At 54.0% G+C, this 18,821-nt stretch overlaps 1 protein-coding gene across 2 annotated transcripts; it reads left to right on the top strand.

Moving 5' to 3' along the window:
* The first annotated feature begins 969 nt into the window (after nucleotides 1–969).
* On the top strand, nucleotides 970–18,305 carry IRF4 (interferon regulatory factor 4). Of its 2 annotated transcripts, none has more exons than XM_025986958.2 (9): nucleotides 970–1,107; nucleotides 2,303–2,541; nucleotides 3,454–3,640; nucleotides 4,718–4,806; nucleotides 5,511–5,655; nucleotides 8,056–8,163; nucleotides 10,529–10,882; nucleotides 14,223–14,335; nucleotides 16,291–18,305. In XM_025986958.2, exons 2-9 carry the CDS (start codon nucleotides 2,326–2,328, stop codon nucleotides 16,432–16,434), a joined length of 1,356 nt encoding a protein of 451 aa, XP_025842743.1. In that variant the 5' UTR covers nucleotides 970–1,107; nucleotides 2,303–2,325; the 3' UTR covers nucleotides 16,435–18,305. The 2 variants fall into 2 exon arrangements, with proteins under 2 accessions (XP_025842743.1, XP_025842744.1); XM_025986959.2 differs by having other exon boundaries at nucleotides 5,514–5,655; nucleotides 16,291–17,608.
* The last annotated feature ends 516 nt before the right edge of the window (nucleotides 18,306–18,821 follow it).

Below are 18,821 nucleotides of genomic sequence, written 5' to 3'. Positions count from 1 at the left end.
TTCCTGCCGGACTGAGGTTAGGCGCGGTCATTGCAAGGTGAACTGAAGCGCAGGGCTGGGCGCTTGCAGACCCCCCCCCCCCCCGCCCTCCTGCTGCCTTAACTGGGTCGGGGGGGGGGGCCGCTCATCACCTGGGGACCCTGCTTTAATGGACACAGAGGTCTGGGAGCGTTTCCAGCTCGCAGACGGCCTCCGAGGCGCTGCCCAGCTCCAGGGGAGCCCCGAGTTCCCTCCCGATTTCTCAGCTCCTGGGGGCTCGAGGCGCCAGCTGCATCCCGGGGGAGGGGGGCCGCGTCCGCCGCGGCTGCTCGGGCTCGGGTGCAAGCTGTGCAGGTGAGGTCCCCTGCACCGGGCCCCACTTCCCGCCCTCGCCGCGCCGCCGCCAGGAGCCGCCAGGAGAGCTCAGCGAGGTCCCCTTCCGCGCCCCGCCCTGGGCAGGAAGCCTCCCGCGGGGGCCCGCCGCCCGCCTGCTGCAGGTGCGCTCGCCCCGCGCGGTGCTGGGCCTGCCCGGGCACAGCGGACGGGGGCCCCGCGGCACACGGGGTCCCCCCGGCACACGGGGTCCCCTCCAGAGCCCCCGTGCGCCCAGAGCCCCCCCGTGTCCCGAGACCCCCGTGTCTCCAGAGCCCCCCGTGCGCCCAGAGACCTCCGTCCCCCCAGCACCCCCCGTGCGCCCAGCGCCCCCCAGCACCCCCCGTGCCCCAGCATCCCCCGTCCCCCAGCACCCCCCGTCCCCCAGCATTCCCCGTCCCCCAGCACCCCCCGTCCCCCAGCACCCCCCGTCCCCCAGCACCCCCGTCCCCCAGCACCCCTGTCCCCCCAGCACCCCCAGTCTCCCAGCGCCCCCCGTGCCCCCGCCCCCCCCCCCCCCCCCCCCGCCACGCGCTCCCGCGGCCCGGCCCGGCCTCCCCCACCGCGCCGCGTCCCCGCCAGCAGCGCCCCCTCCCCGGACCCGGGTCCCGCCGCGCTGCCCGCCCAGCTCCGCCCCCGGCTCCGCCCCAGCGGGCTTTTAAGCTTTATAAGTTCCTCTTTCCCACCTCGACACTTACTCGGCTTCACCAGTTGAACTTGGGACCAGCGCGGCCTCAGCGCTGAGTCGGGGGCGAGGTAAGGTCGCGGCGGGGCGGGGGCGCGGGCGGGGGCTGGGGGGAGCGCGTCCTGGGGAGGCCCGAACCCGGCCCCGGCCCCGGCCCCGGCCCCATCCCGGGGCCCTGCTGCGGACGGCGCCTCGCAGAGTCCCGGCCCCCTTCACCCCGTGCCCCGACCCCGCGGCCCCCCATCCCGGGGACGCATCCCCCGACCCATCATCCCGGGGACCCTGCTGCGGACGGCGCCCCGGCTCGGCCCGGGCCCCCATCCCCGGCCCCAACCTCCGGCCCCCATCCCCGGGCCCCCATCCCCGGGCCCCCAACCTCTGGCCCCCATCCCCGGGCCCCCATTCCCGGGCCCCCATCCCCGGCCCCCATCCCCGGCCCCCATCCCCGAGCCCCCATCCCCGGCCCCCATCCCCGGCCCCCATCCCCGAGCCCCCATCCCCGGCCTTCCATCCCAGGGACCCTGCTCCGGGCTCCGCGGAGGGCGCCCCAGCTCAGCTCGGGCCCCCATTCCCGGGCCCCCATCCCCGGGCCCCCAACCTCCAGCCCCCATACCCGAGCCCCCATCCCCGGGCCCTCATCCCCGGCCCCCCGGGTCCCCATCCCCGGGCCCCCATTCCCGGCCCCCATCCCCGGCCCCCATCCCGGGGACCCTGCTGCGGGCTCCGCGGAGGGCGCCCCAGCTCAGCCCGGGCCCCCGAGGCCACGCGGGGGGCGGGATGCGGCCAAGGGGCTGCGGGGGGCTCCGCGCAGGACTAAGGGTCCCAGTCCGCGGCCCAGGGGGGGTCCCGAGGGGTCCTCGGTCACCGGGGCCTCCGCGGCTGCCGGGGGTGGGGGGGCCCTGGGACCTCGCGGCTCCTCGGCCCGTGTCCCCGGGGCGCTCGGCCTCGGTCGGGTGCGGTGCGCGGCTGGGCCCCGGGGGCGGTGCAGGTGCGGGGCCGGGGGGGGGGCTGGGGGGCCCCGGGGGGGACCGGGATGGGGAGGTCGGGCCCCGGGAGCGCACGGACGGCGGGCGCCCCACGTGCCGGGCGTCTGCGCGGGGCCGGGTGCCGGGTGCCGGGTGCCGGGTGCTGGGTGCTGGGTGCCGGGTGCTGGGTGCTGGGTGCCGGGTGCTGGGTGCCGTGTGCCGGGTGCCGTGTGCAGGTGCGGGTGCGGGTGCGGGTGCGGGTGCGGGTGCGGCGCTGACGCCGGTGTCGGGGCGCGGGCAGGCGGCGGCGGAGCGCGGCGGGGCATGAACCTGGAGGGCGGCGGCCGCGGCGGGGACTTCGGCATGAGCGCCGTGAGCTGCGGCAACGGGAAGCTCCGCCAGTGGCTCATCGACCAGATCGACAGCGGCAAGTACCCGGGGCTCGTGTGGGAGAACGAGGACAAGAGCATCTTCCGCATCCCCTGGAAGCACGCGGGCAAGCAGGACTACAACCGCGAGGAGGACGCGGCGCTCTTCAAGGTGGGGCGGGCGCGGGGCGCGGGGAGCATCCCGGCCGCCAACCCGGTACCTGGGGCGGGGGGTGCTGGGCCCGTCCTCCCGCCCCGCCCTCCCGCCCCGGCCGCGTGGTCCCCGGAGACTGCCCCCCCCATCTGGCCTCCCCTCCCCGCGCGTCCCTATCTCCGCGTCCCTCTGACTCCCTCCTTCCAGGTCTCCTTCCGGGCCTGGTCTGGGTCTGAGTGTGGGGGTGGGATGACCCCGGGGCGCCCAGCGACCTGCGCTCCGGGACAGGGACCGCCGACACCTGCAGGCGGAGCGCGGCGGCCTGGGGACTCCGCGGGGAGTCCCTGGAGGGTCTGAGCCTCCACAGCCCCAGCCACCCCTGCTCCTCCGCAGCCCCCCCTGCAGGTCCCCCGCTGTCCCTCCCTGCCTCCCCAGCCCCCGCAGCCCCCCTCCTGCAGCCCACCCCCAGCCCCCCTTGCAGCCTCCCCTGCAGCCTCCCCTGCAGCCCACCCCGCAGCCCCCCTACAGCCTCCCCTGCAGGCCCCCCCACTGCCCCCCGCAGCTCCCCCAGCTCCCGGACAGAGAATTGCAGATGCAGTGACCAGAGCCCAGGTGCTCTTTGCCCCTCCCCACCCTCCCGAAGCACCCAGACCTCCCCCCAAGCACCCAGACCTCCCCCTAAGCACCCAGACCTCCGGGAAGCCCTGATAGAGCCCAAAGCTGAAACTGCTCCACCAGGAGGACACCTGCTGGGCTTCTGTCCGGTGTAAATCGCAGAAGCCTCATTCTTCCCTTTAGAAATACAATTCTCAGGTTCTTTTTTTTCTGTTCTGTATGTTGGCAAATTGAACACCAACAAAAAATAAATTTATTATTAAAAAGAAAAAAACCTTGTATTTTAACTTTGCCTCCTCCCTTCGTTCCCACAAGGCTTGGGCACTATTTAAAGGAAAGTTCCGAGAAGGCATAGACAAGCCCGACCCTCCGACCTGGAAGACGCGCTTACGATGCGCTTTGAACAAGAGCAATGACTTTGAGGAGCTGGTGGAGAGGAGCCAGCTGGACATCTCGGACCCCTACAAAGTGTACAGGATTGTGCCTGAGGGCGCCAAAAAAGGTGGGACTTCCTAGACTGGGGTACGGAACATGGGCAGCCTGACACCCTTGAGGCCTCAATCTCATTCTGAGGGTCGGTTTTTCTTATCTTTCCTTTCCCTTTTCTTTCTTTCTTCTTTCTTTCTTTCTTTCTTTCTTTCTTGCTTTCTTTCTTTCTTGCTTTCTTTCTTTTCTTTCTTCTTTCTTTCTTTCTTTCTTTCTTTCTTCTTTTCTTTCTTTCTTTCTTTCTTCTTTCTTTCTTTCTTTCTTTCTTTCTTCTTTTCTTTCTTTCTTTCTTCTTTTCTTTCTTTCTTTCTTTCTTTCTTTCTTTCTTTCTTTCTTTCTATTTTTTTTCTTTCTTTCTTTTTATAGCCTGCCTGCCTCCTGCCTCATGTTCAAGCCCAACAGGCTCTTTGCCCAAATCCTCAGGGCCATGAACTGAAGCTCCTGTGCTAGTGTGGGATAACTTCTCAGGTTCCAGCTCTCTGCCCGCAGGCGTACGCACATCCATGTGTGCGCATGTTTCTTAGTTATTTCTACTGGTGTCAGATATGGGCCCATTTTTTCCAAAAAAAAAAAAGAAAAGAAAACCCATTCAAAGTTTATCTTTACTTATCGGTATTTCACGTGACCATTCTGTAGAAAGGAAGCGTGCAGGTAGTATTACTAATCATAGTAATAAAAATGCCGATTTTTTAGAGTATACTGTGGCCAATTGGGATGCTTATTGAAATTCGGGTCTTCTCTTTCCAAGTTCCTGACCAGCGTGTCAGAGTAGAGCTCAAGAATCTGCATTTCACACAAACCAGACAGATGACTCCACCTGTGGCACATCCTGCTGGTGGGCCCCTGCGTGTGACGAGGTGCACTCACATGCGGCGTTCCAGCTCCCTCCCTACCTGTCCTACATAAGTCAGACCTCGCAGAAATCACTTTAAGGGCTAATCGCCCCTGGGAATGGCTGAAAAACTGTCTTATTTGTCAACACCGTTATGCCTTCTAGGAATTAAACTCTCATGCATTTTTCTAAGATTTCACTTTTACTTATGACAGTTCCTTTTTTCACACTCTGCCATTTGCCTTTGGCCCAAACGCGTAGGAGCAAAGCAGCTCACCCTGGAGGACCCGCAGATGACCATGAGCCACCCCTACACCATGACGGCTCCCTACACCTCGCTGCCAGCGCAGGTACGGCGGAGGGTACAGGCTCCTGGAAGGGGAGGCTGGGTCTGGGCGAGGCCACGTGAGCCAGCGGGCCCCACGCAGCAGGAAAAGTGAACAAACAAAAACAGCAGCACTTTGTTTTTGTTATTAGTCAACCAGCTGAACCCCGTCCCCAATCATGGGACGAATGTCTCACTTCCCACCTGGTGTTGCTCTCGGTGCTGGTTTTCAGGAGAGGAGAGGCGAACGCGTCTGCCCGTTAGCGCAGATTTCACCTGATTCTGAAATCTGGGAAACATCTTTTCGGGGAGATGAAAATTTTTGGAAGTAGCGCTTTATCATGTGAAACCACAGGGCAGCTGATCTCCTCAGACTTTTCTGATGTGAATTACGGCTCTGTTTGCTTCACTCTGGTGGGTAGGAGAAAGCAGATTTCCCTGCAGGACTTTTGGTGCCAGGTTCAGCCATATGACGAAGCTTTAGACAAATCGTTCCTTACAACACTGTCTTCATTGTGCCTCTTGAGTCTTTATGGCTACTTTCCACCTAGTGTGATGAGCTTTTCACCCCAGAGTCTCTCGAGATGATAAAACGATGCAGCTGTGAGCGACTTCAGAGGTTCTGCGGGGAGCTGATTAAAAGGAATCGGCCCCCTTCTCGCAGGGCAGCCGCTGGTCCCTGCCCGGCTGGTGGCTTTTCGTCTCAGCCGCGCCCTCATATTCCTTTAGCAGGTTCATAACTACATGATGCCTCCCCACGAGCGAGGCTGGAGGGAGTACATCCCCGATCAGCCCCATGCGGAGATCCCGTATCAGTGTCCGGTGACGTTTGGATCCCGCGGCCACCACTGGCAGGGCCCGGCTTGTGAAAACGGTAAGGGGTGCAGCAGAGCACACCTGGCCCGGGGCCCCGGCCTCCCCCGACCCATCCCGGGCGCTGCCCCGGCTCCTGCCCTTCTCCCGGGCAGTGAGGGAGAGAGGGTGCTCTCCACCTTGGAGGTGCTCCAAGGCTTGCTGACAGCGGCCTACCTGTGCCAGCACCTGGCTGCCCACCGCCTGATGCGAGACCTTATTTAAACATCACAGGCATGGTTCCGGGCGGCTGCTGCTTACTCGGTTAGGGTCTGCCCTGGTTCCCTTCACGCTGGGCTGGGACCAGGCCCAACAGGCTCCCTGCTCAGTGGGGGGCCCGCTTCTCCCTCTCTCTGCCCTCACCCCCCCCCCTTGCGCTCTCTTGCTTCTCTCTCTCAAGGAAATGAATAGAAATCTTTTTTAAAAAAATTAAAAAAAAATAAGCAGAAAAAATGAAAGGGGGCACTAATGTCAAAATAAATGAATGAATACATAAAAACAAGAAAATAAACATTGCAGAGACCTAACCCAGGCAGCTACAAACTGCCCTGCTGTTTTTGGGGCAAAATCGCACCACATAAGGAATGCCCAAAGTTACCCAGTGAAAACCGAGGGGCTGGAGTTCGACCTCGGGTCCCCGAACCCAGCCTTTCGTTGAAGCCAGGGGGTCTCAGACGTCAGGCTGGTTGGCTCTGTCTCCTGAGTTCTCTGTCTGATAGGTTAGCATCTTTCATCTTCCCTAAATAATCTTGGGCGAAAAGTGATAGATTTGGTCAGCCTTCCCCCGGGACTGTCCCGAATGCTGACGGGACCGATGGCCTTGCTGCTCTGCCGCTTTCTGGCCGCCCCTAAGTGGGCGTGCTCCAGCTGTGCTGGGCCCTCCCCTACGGGACCCCAGGAGCTGACTGTGCCCCCCGGCCACCGGCCACTCAGCTCATGGAGCATGTGGCTCTCCATCCTGAGCTCAGGAGCTCGAGCCCCACAGGGCCGGGAGTTCACCTACCCCGACCCCGATGCGGTGCCCATCAGAGTGATTTGGGGACTAGAAGTGATAGTACGAATGCAATGAGTAAATACTAAGAAGAGAAAAGCCGCAGAGGTGTTGGGTCCAGAGCTTCGCCTACCCCGGGCGCTTGGGGTCCTCTGCCCGTAGGAGCTCCCCAGACGTCGAGGTGAGATGTCTCTGTGGAAGCACCGGTTAACCCCGCAGAGAGAACCTCACGGTGTACCGAGCGGAGCACAGGCTTCCAGGACTCGGGGTTAGGTGGTTGGGTAGGAATCCCGAGCGGGTCAGGATCGGATCCTTCTGTGTGTTCTAGGAGTACTGGGTTCTTCGCAATGTGGTCAGCTCCCTTTTTACTGATCGTGTTCAAGTCGGTTTTGGCGTTACGGGATTTGAGATTCATGTTCAGTGGCAAGTTTCCAGAAAAGCCCAGAATTTGATTGCACTAGCGTTTCAAGAGCGATTTGCAACAAAGGTTGCTTTCCATCCCGCCGTGGAGGAGTTGGCCCCCCTGGAACCGCTTGCTGAGGTTCACTCCTGTGTCTAGTGCATCGGGCTCTGTTGAATAAGAACCTCAGTAACAGGGCAATGCCTCGAACTCTACGGAAATACGGGATTGGCACACTCGGCGTGGAGGCATAGTTGACAGCAGATGAGGTGCCACCAAAACCGTGTCCTATTACATATTCTTTCTCCGTTATTGCGTAACGTGACCTGCAGCTACTGGGCAGCCAGGGCTCATGGTTCGGTTTTGCTCCTGAGCCCAGGAATAGAGAGTTAGATAAATGTGGTGTGAACAACTTGTAAGTTTTTGATTGGGCCCTTTGGCAGCGGAACTCAGGCAGACCTGAGCTCTCAGCTCTCCTATGACCCCGCTGTGTGGACAGGACAGGGTAGATCTCCTTGACCTGGGTCATCCCGTTGGTCAGGGTAGTTACGGAGGGACGCCGCTCACAGGTACGGACTGGCGGGTAGCGGACCAGCGAGCCCTGGGGACCCGAACACCCATGGTGACGACAGTCCGCAATACTGCATCGTATTAAAAGCCGCAGGAGAGCAGAGCTTGAGTATCCCCCCAACGCAGCACACGCACAGGGTGGTTATGTGAGGTGACGGAGGTACTCGCTGAGTTTAAGACGAGAGAGAGAAACTTACAGAAGGATGGTTCCAGGTTTCCTTCCGGCTCTGAAAACCCTCCTTCCTCCTTCAGTCTTGTGTTTTCCCTGATTTGGGCTTCGGCCTCTCTTTGCCCCTGGAGGATGCCCCCAGTCTTCCCCGCAGGGCCCCTGGCGCTTCCCTCCCAGGGCTGGTGCGTCCCCGGGGGCTCAGCGGCCACAACCCAGGGAGAGGAGACCTCCCTTGCGTCTTGGTTGGACAGACTCTGTTTAGACATTATCTGACTCTTATTTACGAATGCAGGTTGCCAGGTGACAGGAACCTTTTATGCTTGTGCCCCGCCTGAGTCCCAGGCCCCAGGAATCCCCATAGAGCCAAGCATAAGGTCTGCCGAAGCCTTGGCGCTCTCAGGTGAGTGCAGCGTTCCCTCCTGGAGCCGCACAGCAGGCTACCCGCGCCCCGCCCTCACCTTCCACCTTCGGGTACACTTGCTGGGGTGGGTGCGGGGTGGGGGTGGTGTCCCCGGGCACAGGCCGAGGCACTGGCTTCTTCCACCCGGGCTAGAGCCGGTGTGGACACATCTGACTCCCGCGGGTGTGAGCCAGAAGCATCGGCAGAACACTCAGCACCGAGAAGCCAGCTTTTGATTCTGAATGCTGGCTTGAGTCCAGTCGTTTTAAGGTTTCCACCGACAACTATCTGAATTTCCAGGAACACGCAAACGCCCCAGCTCGATACACCAATATTGGCCCCGCTTCAGCCAATATTCTCTCAATGTAGTAGAATCTCTTAGAAAAAATACACAAGGGTTTCTCATTTTGAAAAGCTGATCATCCTTCCAGGCTTAGTCACAGGTAGGTCTTCCTGTCTGGCCTCCTGGGGACGGGAGTCCTGCTCCCCTCTCTGCCATTTGTGCGCCTGAAAGCAATGGACGTGGTGCTCTTCCTCTGAATTTCGGTATGTCTTGCGAAAAATTTGGATTAGATCTGCTTTCAGAGTTTCACTTCTAAAAGGATTCCTACAAGCTCAGAGATCCTACCTGTTTTAAGGAAGGCACCTCAAGGTTCATGAAACGTATGTGTTGCCTGTATATTTATTTATTTATTTTTGGATAGTATTTTGGGTTGTTTTAAAATGAGATGCGTAATTATGTTAAACATGAGTAGCCTAAGCTTCAGAATGAATTATCCCCTTCCCCTCGGGCTTTAAAAAAAAAAACAAAACAGTGATGGAATAAAATAAATTATCAAGGTGGCAGGGATTCCGGGCACCTTTCCTGCTTCCAGGTTCACCACTTACCTCTTCTCGGCTCTACAGCTCTGAACGAGGCTGCTGCCTCTTTTCTCACATGGTCCTACGGGACGGAAGGGGGGTGTTTCTGAGCAGCAAGATTTGTGCTTGTTTTTAGAAACGTTCTAAGCCTTCTCTTAAGCACCTAAGACCTGTGTGGGTGCCTGGAGGGTGGGGGGGTAAACAGCTATTATGTCGCTGTGACCTCGTGATTCCTGAGGACGTTAGATGCAATGAGGCCTGCCCTGCGGGTCGCCTCGGGTGCCCAACGCTCTACGTGAGAGCCCGGCTCCCAGCTAGTGCGTTTACAGCCACAGGAATTGGAGTGGAGGACAGAGATGGTGATGAGGGTTCAGTCTCAAAACCAACCTTTGGGGAATAAGAGGCTTTTGTGGGTCACTTTCTTGGGAATATGCACAATACAGATGAATGATCAACCTCGAGCACATTGGCCGAGCCGCGATTCCCGTTCCTGGGTCCCCCACAGTCATGGATGGCTCGCTCCGGCCCGTGAGCCCTTCCGCGCTTCGGTGAAGGGGCCCTTTGCAGACCGACCTTGGTCCTTTCAGTCTGTGGGTCATATTCTGAAGGAAAATTTCCCACCATAAGGTGGGTTTACTGATGGATATAATAGATATAATTTCTATCTATAATAGATATAATAGATATAATAGTTATTTTAGCCTTAGAACATCTTTTTCTCCATGGATTCTTTTCTTTCCTCATGAATTAATTTTTTTATACAAGTTGTACATACATACACAGCACAAAAACTAACATGACCATCGGAAAGGCAAAACTGGAAAACAAAAACCTTGCATTCCTACCACCCAGAGGTCACTGCTGTTAGAGTCTTACAGCTTACCTTCCCTAAGACCTCAATGGGCACTTGCGTGTGTATATATATATCTTAATGTAAGTGACGTCATAATGGTAGTTTAGGGCCGTTTCAGATGTAAATATTTTTATTTATTGAAACACCATTATATCTCTCTGCTAGTAGGAATTAAACTTAGGCTTTGCCTCCTCCAAAAAATCAAAGCTGATCGCCATGCTCGAAGATGAATTTTGTTCAGTGCTACGTGCCTTAGTATTTTAGACACGATTCTTGTCATCACCGCCAGCATCAACACTAAAACAATGACACAGAAAGTGTCTGACACAAGTCAAATACATCGTGCAGAAAAACGATGTAAGGCGTGATCCCCTTCCATGAGAAGAAATCTTTGGCCACGTAAATTCAATAGGTTTCTTGCAGGATTTCTTTAATATCTGTTACTGTCTGTGGCTCCAGGAGGGAGATGAGGGCGTACAGCATTTCCTGAACTTCCTTAAGCTGGAACTTTCTAGTTTTTGTGGAATATCCTGGTACTGATACCAGGGTCCCCCCAAGCGCACGTGTTCTGGTCGCCTAGTTTGGGATCCTGATGGGTGTCCAGTGCTCCTAGGTCCGTTGGCACTGACCTTGAAATCTCTGTGTTTGCAGACTGCCGACTGCACATCTGCTTGTACTACCGGGAGATCCTGGTGAAAGAGCTGACCACATCGAGCCCAGAAGGCTGTCGGATCTCCCACGGGCACACCTACGATGCCAGTAACCTGGACCAGGTCCTGTTCCCCTACCCAGAGGATAATGGCCAGAGGAAAAACATCGAGAAACTTCTGAGCCACTTGGAGAGGGGTGTGGTCCTCTGGATGGCCCCCGACGGGCTTTATGCCAAAAGACTGTGCCAAAGCAGGATCTACTGGGATGGGCCCCTGGCACTGTGCAGTGACAGGCCCAACAAACTGGAGAGGGACCAGACCTGCAAGCTCTTCGACACACAGCAGTTTTTAGCAGGTAACGCGCCAAATTCTCTGTTAGAATGGAGCATCCCATGCCTGTGAGCCTGAGACACAGAACAGAGGGGGTGACGCGGTGCCCACCACCATGGTCCAAACAGATGGTCACTCCCACCCCAAGCGGAGGTCCTCCATCTAGGAGCCCCTGAGCCCACCCTGCGTGACCCGAGATAGGGTTCCTGTGTGTTCACCTCTCACCTTTGCCTCTACCACCCGCTCCTCTCCATCGGCAGAGGCACATGAAGAGAAGGGAGCTTGCTCCAGGGGATTGTGGCCCAGGCGGACAGCTAGAAATTCTGGGATTCAACCGATAGTCACCGACGCAGAAGGTTCACGCTTTACTGGTAGCAGGATCCCAGCAAGCTACTATTTGTTAAGGTCCCTTGGAAAATGATAAGGGTCAGAGGTGTACCGTTAGGGTTCTTGGCTGTGGGATGCGGTGCCCCATGCAGACGCCCTCCAGCAGGGGGGACGAGGAGGGAGTGTGCGGAACCGGCTTTGCAAAGGGGAAATCGTGAGAAGGCTTTGAGGTATCTCTACGGTATACACGTCTCAAGTGAGATTTTCTAAAACTAGTAAGTTTTGATTTCATGACAAGTAAATTAGTCCTGGGCTGGCTTTTGTGAAACCACTGGCCACATTCGTGCTGAAGCTTCATCCAGAGGATCCATTTGGCCGTCATCTATATTGATGAAGCCTCTTTTTGGGGGAGAAAGCTGTTCTCTCGGCTGTCCACTCTTTCTGTGCCCTGTCCTTAAGCTACTCTTTGATAAGTACCTTTCAGAAATGCCCATGTCTTTGGGTCTTCAGGTCCCTCTCCTTTCCGTGAATACGCTTCTGATTCAATTCATTTAAAACAGAAACGTGAAGCACCTGCGTGCTTTGGTACGACTGACAGTTGCTCAGCCTTTTGGGTTTAGGTTCCCCAGATGGGTGTAGGCTCATCCAAATTCTCTTTGGTGCCACCCCCCCGCCCCCAAATGGGTATGTCCCTATATGACTGGCCCTTGACTAGGAGGTGTGACAAGAGGAAGAGGGAGACGTGGGTCTGTGAGTGCCAGACCCGTGGCAGCACCAGGCTGAGAAGGGCCTGCAGGCCTGCACGTCCCTTTCTCCGGCATCGGCAGAACTGCCTCCAGGTCCACACCGTGACTTCTGCACACGCTGGGCCCGGCGTGGTGATCACGGGGGGCAGCCCGGGGTGGCTCGGGGGCTGCTGGGGGCCGTCCTGTCTGCACCTCCCCTGTCTGCAGCGGAGGCCGAGGGGTCCGCGGGCACTGGGTCTCCTCAGAGACCGTGGGTCTTGGGCTCTTTGGACTCTGAAGAAGCCGCCTAGGGCTTTAGTCAGGGCGTCCCCGAGGAAGGACACTGGTGTCTGTGAGTTTCTCGCCACGTGTGTTTTAGGAAGGTCAGATCCTCCCACGTCACGAGGCTGTACGTGCCCCTCAAGTCCCAGGCGCTGAGAGCTGGACCCGGACAAGAGGCACAGGGCTTGAGGCCCGGCCCCGAGCACCCCGGGCTCAGTTCACCTGCCCAGGGTTCAACGTTTATCTGTGAGCAAGCGTTGTTTTTGGTTCCTCGTAACCAGGGGCTGAGCTTTTTGCTCACTACACCCCCTTATCTTGAAGTGGTCCCTGAGGCTCAGGGAGGAACCTGTGAACTCAAACACTGCAGCTGTGCAGACCAGCTTCTGCATAATCAAGGATTCCCACAGAATGTTCTCGTATTATCAAGCATTTGAGATGTGTCTTTTTCGGAGAACTGTGCCGACTCGCCAGTCTGGCTGGCGCGTGTAGGTGGAGGCTCGGGCCTCAGCAGTGTGAATGCCTGCGACACATCTGACTGAGTCAGTTAGGCTTGATTTGAATTCTGGAAGAAAAAAAAAAGCAGGAAGTCAAGCAGTGCAGTGAGTTAGTTAGAAACTTCGCTTCAGTTGACGAGCACAGTGAAGATCTTTGATATCTGCCCATTCAGGATTCGCAGACTCCTAGGGACGGCCCCTGAAGGCAGAGCCTGGAGGTGCACAAGGCGCGTATCTGATCAAGATGCTGTGCATTCGGCTTGCAGGAGGTGTAGTGGTACTGCGGGTCCTTCCTCTGCAGGCGTGACATTTAACTGCTGGGAGGGAAGGCTTAGGAGCAGCTGGAGTCTTAGGGTCCTCCTGGACGTGGGCGAGGGGCCGGGTCAGTGCCAGGGACTGCACGTGCGGCTTCCCTGCTCCTCGCCCTTCCCGGGGAGGGGTGCCTGGAGGGTCCACACACCCACCAGGGTGGGGCCGGGTGCTTCATCACTACCTTTCTCCTTCCTTTTGTTTTTTTTTTTTTAAAGATTTTTATTTATTTATTCATGAGACAGAGAGAGAGAGAGAGAGAGAGAGGCAGAGGGAGAAGCAGGCTCCATGCAGGGAGCCCGACTTGGGACTCGATCCCAAGTCTCCAGGATCACGCCCTGGGCTGAAGGTGTCGCTTAAACCGCTGAGCCACCCGGGCTGCCCCCTTTCTCCTTCCAAAGCAACGTCTGTCGCAGGAGACAGGCAACAAGTCAGCCCAAAGTCCCACAGTTTAGGCTCCGCGCCAAGCAGGAGGCAGCTGCCCAGAGCTGGTGCTCAGTCCCCAAGATAACAGGAAAGCATTTGCAGGGGCGCCTGAGTCATGGAGAAGTCCCGACTGGCCCAGATACCGGATTATAAGCGCTCAGCTGTTTTGAGATGACATTTTTAAATAATCAGAACATTTTTATTTATTTATTTATTTTTAAATATTTTTTTAAGGATTTTATTTATTTATTCATGAGAGGCACTGAGACACAGGCAGAGGGAGAAGCAGGATCCCTGCAGGGAGCCCGATGCAGAACTCGATCCTGGGACCCCGGGGTCACACCCTGGGCTGAAGGCAGATACTCAACCCTTGACCCACCCAGGCGTCCCAATTTTGATTTTTTTTTAAATGAAATTTCTCCTTTATATAAATTATTCTTTTGCCTCAATGTAGCTACATTGCTTTTCCTTTTCCTTCAGCCTTCACTCCTTTCTCCTACCCTTCGCACTGCCCTGGCTCCAGGGCTACAAGTCAAGAGTCTTCATCTGCAGGGCACGTTTCCCATAAAGAATCAGGTGAAACCTAGAGCTGTCTCGGGAAAAGCACACATACGGACGTGGACATGCAATTCTCTGTTGGGGTCTGAGGTTAGAAATCCCACTGAGAGAAATAAAGAATACTCACTCCTTCAGTTTTCCAAATCAGCAGTGAGCTTCTGCCTCCCATTTTAACCCGGCACGTTCAAGGATCGTTTCTGATCAGGGTCGTTTGTTTCTGTCTTTTTCTTGTGGGGTTCTCTAGAGCTGCAAGCTTTTGCTCACCATGGCCGTCCCCTGCCAAGATTCCAGGTAACTCTGTGCTTCGGGGAAGAGTTTCCAGATCCTCAGAGGCAAAGGAAGCTCATCACTGCTCACGTGAGTATTTAGTCCCATTCAAATGATGTAGTTTCCCTATTTTCCATCAGGGGTAGGGTCCCATTTAGAAAATTCTCAAATACAAATATATGTCAAGTGATGGGAACATCCTAAGGGAGGAAGCATGGCCCAGTGAATGGTGCTGGGAGTCCAGGGACCCACAAGTTCTTCCCAGCCCTAGATGTCTACTCATCAAACCTGCACCGTGGGCTTCTTTGTCCCATCATGACACTGTCCTATTCCTGTTTTATAAGGATTTAAAAGGACTGGTCGTAAAAGTGTCCCCTTAATATTCTCCATATTTAATATTGCCTGTAAAATGCCGTCTAGCTGACTTCCACTCAACGGAGAAGCTCTTTCCAAATGGGAAGCTGTCCATTGACTTAAGTATTTTGCTGTTCCCCCAAATGTTTCCCAAATCCCCTTTTATTTCTGGATTTTTAGACATTATTTAACTAGTGGAAACTGAGGGCCATGTGTTATTTGGAGGAAGCTAACTCTGTCAAGGAGTTTAAGTAGCTCAGACCACCAGTGTTCTCTAGCAGAGTTTGAAGTAGGTTCGACTGCAGCAAGTAAACACCTTTTTCATAAAATAGAAAAGAAAAAAGGATTTATAGAGATAGCATTTGGAATAAATTTGCCACAGAAAACAGAGCTTTGAATACCTAAGAGTTTTGAATTTGAGAACTTCACATTGCTGCCTACCTTTGAGAGTCATTAATGGGCCCAGACAAAAAGGTAAAAGAAATCATACTCAATAATATAAATATTCAGGTCATATTGTAGTTCTGATAATGTTTTTTGTTGTTGTTGAAAAACTGAAATAAAACACTAATTGTAAACCCGTAATCCTCCTCCTCTTGATTTGAAAAATCAAAAACCAATCCACCAACCAACCAACAACAACAACAAAAAATATACATATATATAGTCTTGTAGATTTTAGGGCTTTTTCATGAATTCTCTCCAGTAATTGATACAATAATTAATATCTTGTTAACACCCAGGACTGTTAAATAACTAAGTAAACTTGGTATTGACAAATAACATGTCAAAAGTTGGTGAAAAACTCCTGCACCAACCAGATTTTAAGGGTGTTCTGGGTGCACCAGGCATCCTCTGAATCAGGCAGTGATGGGTTCCTCAAGCAATGGTCCCTGGAATCTAGGTGTCTGGGGTGGAAAAGAAAGATGGATTGGTGTGCACCACGAGTTCTACTCCTTTTTATTATGGATTTAATTTATTTCAGGCATCTCATATGAATTATGCTCAAGTTTCTATATATCAAATAACATAAAGGCTCAATTTAATAGCGGAATTGATTAACAAAGTATTCTGTTTCCTTAGATGTTATAAATTGAGGACATGCTGAGAGCTGATTTTTTTTTTTTTTTTTTTTGGTGACTATGAACCACACAAATAGCCAAACTAGATGAATTTGGGTTCAATTGGCCTCTCTTTCCCCATAATAGCAGTGTTGTTGCTTGCATAGATTTTGCCCCTTTCTTCTTCCTTTCCCTTAGAAATCTGTGGATTATCTAGGTGGTCCAGGAATTGTAAATTGCTCAGGATTTGCACCTGCGTCCCGTCAGGCTGTGGTTGCGGAGAAGTGCATTGGCCTTAGTCATCCTGAGTTAGCTCCAACCTCACTAGTCACGTCCCATGGCCTTTTAGGTTGGTCACGTCCCTGATTCGCTTAGGCTTAGCCAAACGTACATTTTAAGCGGCTGTCACTGAAAAGCACCGTCCCTGACGGTAACCTGCCAAAGCTCGGAGCTCTAGGGCTGGTCGCCTGGGATGTGTGAGCGCCCGCGGGAACGTCCCACCGTGTTTTGGCCCGTGGGCGCCTACCCCGGCCTCCACCGTCCTTGAGACACGGGCTCGTTCACGATGAGCCAGTCGCAGGGCGCTCGGGAGCACGTTTCAATAACGTCTCTTAAAATCTCTTGTTAAAGGTCGAACCTCTTCTCGCCAGACAGCTGTACTATTTTGCTCAGCAAAACAGTGGACACTTCCTGCGGGGCTACGACCTCCCCGAGCACGTCAGCAGCCCCGAGGATTACCACCGGCCTCTCCGCCACTCCTCCATCCAAGAGTGAGGAAGGCCCAGGGCGGCGTCGTTCCGCTGCAGGTGTCTGACTCCCCGGAACAGCCGACCCAACTCCCTCCTTTCCTTTTGAGAAACCTGGCGACTGGGACCTCAGCCCTTGAGGAGAATCTTGGCAAGAACGAGCGTAAAAAAGAACAAAAACAAAAACAAAAAACGAAAAACCCCACCCCGGCTCCGTCTATGCGAGCTCATTCCTAAGGACATGCGGTTTCCGGGGTCTCCCGGGGACTGCCGCCTTTGAGGATCACTGTGAACGTTGACCAAAGGATGTGTTTACATTGACTTAAATGCTATCTTTAATTTGATGTGGATTATCTGTTGCTTGAAAACTGAGAAAACTTGTGTTTCAGTGTTGGCCACTAGCTGGAGGGATAGAAGAACGCGAGTGTCGTACTATTACTCAGGGAACTAATGTCTAAATTTGAGGGGACTCTGCCCACAGAAGGAACATGCTAATGCCCATAGAAGATGCCGCTCTCGTAGACCATGCTTGCTCTTAGAGAATCTTTGGCTGGGATTGGACCACGGTGCCTCCAGCCTCGGGCTGGCTCATTAACCCGCTGCGCCCAGGCCGGGCCGGGCCTGGCCCCACGGCTTCCCTGCCTTGTCTCACCCCCACCCCCCATTTGCTCTCTCTCCTCGGGCGCCCCTGAGAACCAATTGGTATTTTCTGGAACCAAAAAAGCATTAGGGCTACCCGTGATTAGTGTATTTTAGTAAGGCCTACAGTCTGGTAATGGGTACTTGAGATAGTTTTTGGTTTTTTGTTTTGTTTTTTGTCTCTCTATTCTCTCTATTCTCTATATTCTATTCTCTATAGAATAGAAATCATGGCTAAAGCTATTTTTTAAAAAAGAAGAAAAGAGTAACAGTCCAAGTACTGAAGATATATTTTTGAAACTCGGTGACATTTCCCCTCTTACCCTGTTTGTTTTGTTTGGCTATCAGTTAGTTATCCATGGCAACACTAAAGAGGAGGAGCCGATGCTTTTCAATTTGGTGAACTCTGTTAGGAAAGATGATGACAGGATTTCACTGATTGCGTAACTGCAGACTCAGTGGGCTGTTTTTGCTTATTTTGTATATTATGTGCTTCCTCATGCCAATATGGTTTGACAGGGCTTTTACTGGGCTTTTTCCAAATACATCTTTTTATAGAATCACCAAGATCTCTACTTGCTTAAGTGAACCTGGTCACTTCCTTGTTGATTGTTTTGGAAAAGCACAGATGTTTAGACTGATGCTGGCAACTGATGTTTCTATTATACGACGAAAAACTGCTCTTACTTTCAGGCTCAGCAAAAGACTTAATAGTTCTCAAATATATGCCGCTCTTATTCCAGTTTGTATTTCTAAATCATTCAACAAGCTGTGCCCCTTACGTTAGACAGATTATCTATGGCCTTTATCCAATTTGGTAAGCAATGAAGCAATTGGAATGCCGTTTTTTTAACCCTTAAAAAGGAGGATTTTTAAAAAGAATTTTATTTATTTACTTAGAGAGAATGGGGAGAGGGGGACAGAGGGAGCGGGAGAAGCAGGCTCCCCGCTGAGCAGGGAGGCCGATGTGGGGCTCGATCCCAGGACCCCGGGGTCACGACCTGAGCCGAAGGCAGACCCTCAACCGACTGAGCCACCCGGGCAGCCCAAGGACTTTTTAACGGTAACATGATACATATTAACTACAGGAAATATAAACAGTATACACAGGCCAAAAAAAAAAAAAAAAAAGAAGCGCATCGTCTTCCTTTTCGCCAGCCCAAATTTCTCCCTTGAAATATCTGCAAGAAGAGTTTCACTTATTCTTCCAATACGCTTCACTTCTCTGTAGGTTTACATCAACTCAGAAAAAAAACAAAACGAACCACCTCCTAGGATCATCTTGCAGCCACTTTAATGCAGCTGCTCTTTCAACCTAAGGATGCATTTACCGCACCCTTTCCCAAGGTCTTGTCCTTGCAGAAACCCACCCGTGCAGGCCGAGCGAGGAATTTCACCAGCCGCTAGGAGTGAATACGCGTGGACAGCGGATTATATTTTGTGAATTGCAGTAATTTATACATCTTATAGATGCAAAGTGTTTTAGGGTATATTATCCTAAGGGGAAATTAAAGGCAAAATTAGGAATCGCTGTGACACAGGCCCCAGTGTATGCGGCCCCTCCTCTCTGGAGAATATTTAACCCACGCCAGCACTTCAGAGAAGTTCCCTGGTGTCAATCCCAGGGGTGCTGTGTCTTCTGAATTCTCCAAACAGAAGCTTATTTCTATGCTGTTGCGCATTCTTTTTTCTTTTCTTTTTTCTTTTTCTGTTTCTTTTTCTTTTTGATATTAAGCTACTTTAACACTGGAGTTACATTTCCTGGAAAATGCTCTT

This window comes from Vulpes vulpes, chromosome 12 (assembly GCF_048418805.1).
Source record: "Vulpes vulpes isolate BD-2025 chromosome 12, VulVul3, whole genome shotgun sequence".
NCBI lineage: Eukaryota > Metazoa > Chordata > Mammalia > Carnivora > Canidae > Vulpes > Vulpes vulpes.
Note: the sequence above shows the minus strand (reverse complement) of the source record. Positions and strands in the feature narration are given on the sequence as shown.